Source organism: Oreochromis aureus, linkage group 22 (assembly GCF_013358895.1).
Source record: "Oreochromis aureus strain Israel breed Guangdong linkage group 22, ZZ_aureus, whole genome shotgun sequence".
In the NCBI taxonomy this organism is placed as follows: domain Eukaryota; kingdom Metazoa; phylum Chordata; class Actinopteri; order Cichliformes; family Cichlidae; genus Oreochromis; species Oreochromis aureus.
Genome location: NC_052962.1, coordinates 32080338 through 32087930, shown reverse-complemented (window position 1 = coordinate 32087930; position 7593 = coordinate 32080338). Strand labels below are relative to the sequence as shown.

General features: G+C 40.5%; 1 protein-coding gene across 1 annotated transcript; it reads right to left on the bottom strand.

Annotated features, from left to right (window-relative positions):
• Positions 1-2943: 2943 nt before the first annotated feature.
• LOC116317730 (antigen peptide transporter 2-like) lies at positions 2944-7510 on the bottom strand. The gene is made up of 11 exons (XM_031736585.2): positions 6825-7510; positions 6459-6573; positions 6224-6354; positions 5904-6109; positions 5547-5744; positions 5317-5445; positions 4744-4932; positions 4466-4639; positions 4129-4288; positions 3821-3957; positions 2944-3311 (listed from the first exon to the last, which is right to left on the bottom strand). The coding sequence occupies exons 1-11, from the start codon at positions 7336-7338 to the stop codon at positions 3105-3107; spliced, it is 2160 nt and encodes a 719-aa protein (XP_031592445.1). The 5' UTR covers positions 7339-7510; the 3' UTR covers positions 2944-3104.
• Between the last annotated feature and the right edge of the window lie 83 nt (positions 7511-7593).

The following is a 7593-nucleotide window of genomic DNA, read 5'->3' as shown; positions in this document are numbered from 1 at the left end:
CAGGGACAGAAAATACAATATAAAATAAATAATGTAGAACTTTCTATGATCGTGCACTTCTGACTCCTGACACAATAAAGGCAGAGCTGTTTTCATGACTCAATGGTGGAAACTGTAGAGAGTAAATATTTGCAGGTCAGCCGGCCTTTTGACCCTGATGAAGCTCCAAAGGACAAAAGTTTGTTTCTGTACGGTCAACGTGTCCTAGCTGACCGTACAGAAATCGAACCAAACTACAAACTGTCGATCAAATGGCAAAACTATGAATGTGTACAACACAGAAAAACGTCCATGTAGTTCAGTTTTAGTTGTTTGGCCTGCAGACTGGATTAAATAATATCAAATATAGAATCAAACACAAATACAACCTGTCAGGTGACAAATCCACCAAACGTGAAACTCAGTTTGGGTTCATCATACTATGTCTGTTAAATGTGATTTTCAATCATTTTTTTTTCTATTCATTATAATAAAATCAAAACCTATAATATTTTTTAAAATCTTTATATAAAATGTAGTGCCATAAATCACCAGGATCATAAATAGCGCTTGATAGCTGTCTGTTATTGTTGCCAAACAAATGAACCAGTTCCTGCAAACACAATATTTTCTCTGTAACTACACGATCAGTTTAGTTGGATAAATGATTGATTGGTGTTTTTGTACTGGAATAGACAACAGATTCACTTGGAATAATGATTATAATTAAGAATATGCAATAATGTGCAGCTGTGAAGCATCAGGGCATGGATGGAGACAGGAGCTCTGCAGGTGTCCTGCTGTGTCTGGACATTGGTGATGGAGGCTTTGGGTCTGGGTGGGGTTGCAGGTCGACCCTCTGTGGATCTGACTTCTTGCTCAGACTGGGATCTGTGAGTTTGTGCTTCAGTTCACATTTCCGATGCGTGGACGGCGCTGCTGTTAGTGCACATTTTAACATGACAGTTTTTATATTTCTTTTAGATGCATCTTCCAGAAAAGTGATGTCATTGTCTGTATCAGATTAAACCTTGTCAGCCTTCATAGCACAGAGTAAAAATAAAACCTGTTACACTCGGTCTGCAGCAGTGTTTAGGTGGGTGCTGTGTGCCAAAGTAACATCCACATAAACACCAGGAGGAAATACTTACCTGCACAGCGATGCAGCTACATGATCGATATTGTTCAGTTCAATGATTTATTGGTGTATTTTTAAAAGAAGACTTGCAGATTTGGTGTTTTTGGTCACAAGACTTTGGGCGTGTCTGTGGTTTGGATAAGTTTGGTACTGAATAAAAAGCATTATCAAATAAAAAGAAAGTGAAAGCATGAAGAGCGGGGACTTTCCACCTCGGCGGTGTGGTGCAGCGTGTGGTGCTGACGTGATTAGGCAAAAGCTTCGAGGCACAAACACAGAGAAACACACACATGTGTGTATACAGTACATAAACATATTTATAGGTGCACATTGAGTCTCCACCAAACACACAACTCTTTGGTTTTACACCATCGTTATGGGGGGAATCGTCTATCATTTTACCGAGTGTCTAACTTTATTTGCACACGTCAGCCATTTTGTGACTCAGTGTTCAGTGTCGGCCTAAGATGGCGGATGGAAGTTTGTGCCCTCCTGCCTTTGTAACCTGCAGGCGGTGCAATGATTGTGGATGGGAAACAGCCAAGTTTAGCAATGAGTCACAGCTGCAGCAGAAACCTGGGAACTCCAAACTATCAGAGTTTAACCATCGGAGAAAAGTCTTTGTTTTCAGATGTGACGCGGAGATTTAGGTGAAAATAAAAAACCAAATTTCACTCCTGAACAAGAAAATTACCCCCCGCTAATGAAAATAAGTTAATCTAATGTTAGGGGAAAATATGGCACCAAGACTAGCTAAAAATGAAGATGATTAAACTTGTTTTAAATGCCCTGTCGTTAGCAGACACAGCAGTGATGTTTCCATTGTTTGAGTTTTCATGTCATCTTTTATAAATCACTCTAACACACGTGCAGTGTTAACAAGGTTTTAGTACACATTTAGCTGTGGGCTGCAGTACATACAAATACAACATGTTCATAAAACTTTAAAACCACAGCACTGGTTAAGTTTTAAAGTTCATTAATGATCAAAAGAAACAAATGCGGACCCTGTTTGAGTCACCTGACCTCAGCCGCCATTTTGTGGACGCACAGACTGATGACCAAATGGCGACACGTTGGTTCAGGTGTGTCTGATCTTTGTCGATAGGGGGGGTTGGTGTTTTGTTGTGTTTTGTGTTTATGGCATCAGGCAACTTTCCAGAAAACTTCACTGCCTATAAAAACAGCTCTGACACTCGGGGAGTTTCCACCAGCTCGAACAATAAAACCCAACCCTCGCTTAGATTTGATGGCAGCATCGAAAATTCTTTCATTTTCATTCTGGGCAAAAAATGCAGTTAGATCCTTCAAAACCAGAGATACCAGAGACGCGATGAACAGGAGAGGCACCGATCTGTGATCACAGAAGCCTTCAGATTACTACAAGCATGAGTATTAATTAGGTGTTTAGTACAATTAATGTTTTTTTAATTGTTTCTCCTGTCTGACCCACAGTAAAGTAACAGGGTAGTATTGTTTTCATTTCAGCTGCACCCATTTTGTGGCATTTTGAAAATGTGACCATCTCAGTTTTTCCTTCATTGGGAAAAATGTATCAAATGGCCAAAACCATTAAATGTCCAGTGAAAGGTTTTTTTAAGTAAATATGGGAAAACAATCCAGCACATTTAGATGAGTCTGTGATGAGTTTTCTGTGATGTTTTTGGAGGGAAATAAAGTAACCTTTGATCTCTCTGATTAATGATAAATGAAGGTTTATGGCTTCATACGTTTGACGTGTTAAACATTTATTCACCTTTATCAAAAGCCAGGAAATGAAATAACATTATATCATGAAGATACATATTTAAGAAAAAAATCAAACATATGTATAATTTAATCAAAGGTTTATTACCAAATATATACAAAACAACATATATTCAATATTTACATAACCTCCGGCTCGTTCTCACACATCTGTTTGCAGCAGAGTTTTATACATCAATGATCTCAGGACATCGAGCTTCAGCACAGACTCAGAAGTTTCTCACTGTGGTGAGTTTCCTTCAGTGAAGAGCTCCTCTCTCAGTTTGTAGTAGCTTCCCTTCATGTCCATCAGCTCCCTGTGAGTCCCTCGCTCTTTAACTTTGCCACCACTTACAACAACGATCTGATCTGCGTTCTCGATGGTCTTCAGCCTGTGAGCAATCACCAGGAGGGTCTGGTTGGGGATGCTAGAGAGGGACTGTTGGATCTGTGCAGAGGTAGAAGGAAAAACATGTTATTAGTTATCTACCTCGTGAATTATTTTTTCTATTTGAAAGCAGGGTAACAGACAACAAACAACAAAAAACAATTCCTATTAGTAGGACAACATTTTCAAATAAATTAATTTTATAACATTAGTTAATATAACAGAAAAATAAGAATATTTCACTACTTTTAACAGCATCTTCTGTTAAATAAATTACTGTTTTGTTATGAAATAAATACATGTTTATGATGGGTTTCTTTCAAACATGCAAGACCAATGAGCAGATAATCAAAATGCTCTCTGATTTAAACACCTGCAGAAGACTGAAGACTGTTTGTGACTTTTGTAGTATTAAAGTTACAACATGTAGTCTTAAGTGTTTGAGTTTAGTTGACTATTCGCCATGTAGGGGTTAAAAGCACATTAAACTTTCAATTTTTGAGTCCCTCTTTGAAACGTAAACCTAGAAGCTTCTGGCTGCTGGGGAGACCTTCAAATGTGCAACATACTTTATTTTCATTCTCAGTGTCCAGAGAGCTGGTGATTTCATCCAGAATGAGGACCTGAGGCCGTCTGACGAGAGCTCGAGCGATGGCGATCCGCTGCCTCTCACTTTTAGCTAACTGACCTCCACCTTCACCCACCTCTGAGAAACGGACATAAAATCACAGATGAAGTTTTAATGCAAGCGTATTCATATCTTATAATACAGAGTGAATCTACAATGTCCTGATGTCCCAGTGATGAAGAACTTCATGCAAAGCAGGTCTGCAAGCAGCCATGAAAAACAGCCTGAGAGGATGTTAAAGCTGTTCACCTGTATCGTAGCCTTTCTCCAGCTGCATGATGAAGTTGTGGGCGTTGGCTTTCATTGCTGCGTCCTTGATTTCATCCAGCGAGCAGCCTTTAAGCCCGTATTCAATGTTTTGTCTGATGGTGCCAGAGAAGAGCACAGGCTCCTGGTTCACCACAGAGATCTGTTAAACACACACAACACATTATACATGTAGAATGAGACAACCTTCTTACAGAGACAGATTATTAATATAATGATCTAAAAATCATGTGTTTTAGTATATTTGAATAAATAGACATTTTAAAAACAGACAGGAGACGGAAGCTTTCAAAAAGCATCAGGATTCATGATGAATCACCTTCTTGTGGAGGAACTGGTGATCATAGGATTTTAGTGGTTCTTCATCCAACAGGATTTCTCCCTCCTGAGGCTCGTAGAATCGCTCCAGCAGACTCACACAGGTACTTTTTCCTTCTCCAGATGGACCCACCAGTGCCATCATCTGACCAGGCTTCAGTTCCAAGGAAAAGTCCTGACATACATTATAAATGAACGATAACAGTGGTTATTCTAACAGAATAAATGGATAGGACAATCACACCCACATTAACCAACCCGCCTGTAATGCATTCTCACCTGCAGCACTGTTTTGTTGGGGTTTGCAGGATAGGTGAAGTTGAGACTACTGAAGCTGATGTGTCCTCTCAGCTGATCAGGTTGGAGTTTTCCGTCTGTGCTGACCAGAGCCTTTCGGTCCAGGTACTCAAACACTTTCCCAGCAGCCCCCACTGAGTTCAGCATGTCACCAAAGATGAAGGTGAGTGTCTGAAAGATGACAGTCTTTGGTAAATTGATCACTTAATAATATATTTTTTATTCTCAGAGATGCATGTATGTTAAATATTATGTATAATATAATATTTTGCAATCAAATACTTAAAATAGTGAAAAATGGTGTAAAAGCTTTGAACCATCAACACTTTGTCAGTCATCTGACACCGTTCTTCTACCTGTGCTGAGGATGAGTTAAAAACCTGGTGAGGCAGCATTTAGGTTTTATGTTCCAGCAAAAAAATGTCTCCAGTTATTTTGTGATTTTGGAATTTTTGGAGCTCAGAAACTTTGATTTTGATGCTGCAGGCAAATTCACTTGAAAGTTTGTAATCACAAGTCCTGAATGATAACATAACAGAAAGCATTATGGGATACCCTGATGTTGTCTCCAAGATCCGAGTGATAGAGGATGAAGGAAACCAGGTTCCCTGTGGTCATCTGTCCTTTCTGGATGAAAAGCCGTCCATAGTATAACACAAAGACCTGCATGGCCAACCCTGTCAGCTGTATAGACACACACACCAATGCTGCTGAATACGGCAATACACAACAATTTGTACAAATACACCCTGTTCTCTAAAAGACACAAAAAACAAACATCTTACCCTTCGTGCAAGCAGGTAAACAGCCCTAACAGTGTCCCGGCGAGTTTTGATGGTGTGTGTGACCATCAAGCGGTCACCATAGCGGCAGATTTCATGCTTTTCTGTGTTAAAGCTTCGTACTACTCGGATTCCAGACACTACCTCATTTGCAGATTCATTTGCTAAAGCCATGGAGTCCTGCATAGCCAGGGTCAACCTCTGAGGAAAGCATGAGAAAGAAGGAAACAAATTTACTGTAAACCTTTGTAAATCACTCACATTTCTTTTATTTTAATTAAGGTTACTTCCATGGCATCACACACTTATGACTATGTGGATTCAGTATCAGTTTATTGTTTCTTGTAAACCTGCTTTTACCTGGTAGTGTGTGTCATACATGTTTTGTAAGAGGCCAGTGATGGGAGTCTCCATCAGTACCAGGAATGTGAGCTTCCATGAGAGGTTCAACATTAGAGAGATCATGCCCAGTGTTTTAAGGAAAGTCCTCAGTAGCACATTGGCATTCAGACACACTGTTCTTCCCATCAGGTTAGTGTCTTTAGACAGCCTGGATGTGATTTCACCTGCATGGAAAATTGATAAAAGCCTTGACTGAAGTCATTCTGTCCTTCCTTGGCCTCGTCATTTTATTTTCTTCTTTACTTATTCTGTCCTTTGTGTGCATATGTCAGCCTTACCTGTCTTTATGGTCTCAAAGAATCCGATTTCCTGTTGAGTCAAAGCCCCAAACAGCTTAACTTTGATTCTGCATGTGTAGGAGCTGATGGCACAAATTAAAAGACCCCCTCTGCAGCCAGCACTGACAGAACTAATCAAACCATCAATAAATTGGGGGAAAAAAGTCAGTTATATATTACATTTGATTGACAGAAACAGAATAAACCTGAAGAAAATACACTGTCTGCCTCTTACCCTCCCAGAGAGTAAAGGCCCATGAAGAGGAGAGCAGACAGGAAGTCATTCTCCTGGTAATTACTTCCAAGGATGTCAATGACTCTCCCAGTGTAGAAAGGGATGAACATCTCACCTGAGAAGAGATGCACAAATAAAAATCCCAAATAAAATAAACCACCATCATTGTTATCAGAAGAAATTTAGTTCCAAAAACAGAATAGTAGCTCTTCAGATGATAACATCTCCCATATTGACCGTACTATTTTAAAATATGTACAATAATAAAGTTTCCTAGTGTTCATCATTCTTTTCTGTGTTCAGACCCATCAGTCTTATTATCTTAGCATCACCTTTGTTAGAGCTGAAGTATCACAGTATACTTACAGATGACAGCCAGCGACAGGAACACAAGTCCTCCAAACAGCAGGGGATAGTCGGGTCTGAACAGTCGGACGACTCTCATGAAAAGCACTCTCGACTTCTGTTTCTGCTCTTTACCTTCGGCCTCTTCGTCGGTATCCGGGATGGTGATCTCCCAAAACAGCGCAGCAGCGAGCGAAGCTCCGCTGAACAGCAGCCAGCAGCGCACATCTCCCAGCTGGCCGCACTGACTCTCCTCTCTGTAAAACGCGTTGGTCCCGGTTTCAAACACCGCGGGAAGCAGACTGTGCGCAGTTATAAACCGAATCAACAGAGCTTTGGGAACCCCGAGTGTGAGCAGGCAGACGCCGATAAGAGCCAACCAGCGCAGAGCCGCACAGAGCCAGAGACGCGTAAAGTGTCCAAAAACGCTGTGAAACACCGTAAATCCTGACGCGTAAAACAACAGAAGGTCGACAGAAACGGCTAAAGTAAAAGCAACGACTTGGCGCATTGTTGTTGCTGTGACCGGTGCCATATTTCGGCAACACTCGTCCTCAAATGACCTGCTGTGTCGCAGGACCAGAGCGTTAGGGTTAGTTTACTTTCAGTTTCATTTTCTTGCAGGATGAGGGGTTTCCCATAAATCCAAAATGCAGAAAGGAAGACCAACTGAAGCAGGACAGTGCAGAACCGCTTCTTAATATCCCTTATATGAAGTTCTTTTTTTTTTTTTTTTTTTACTGCACATCCAAACTAACAACCGACATTGTCCTGGATTAAACTTGCAACT

Coding starts and splice junctions, on each gene's coding strand:
- LOC116317730 (XM_031736585.2), bottom strand. CDS start 7,338: ATGGCACCGGTCACAGCAACAACAATGCGCCAAGTCGTTGCTTTTACT. Junction 6,110..6,223: donor CTTTGAGACCATAAAGACAG/GTAAGGCTGACA, acceptor TTTTCCATGCAG/GTGAAATCACATCCAGGCTG. Junction 3,312..3,820: donor ACACTGAGAATGAAAATAAA/GTATGTTGCACA, acceptor ACCTCTGCACAG/ATCCAACAGTCCCTCTCTAG.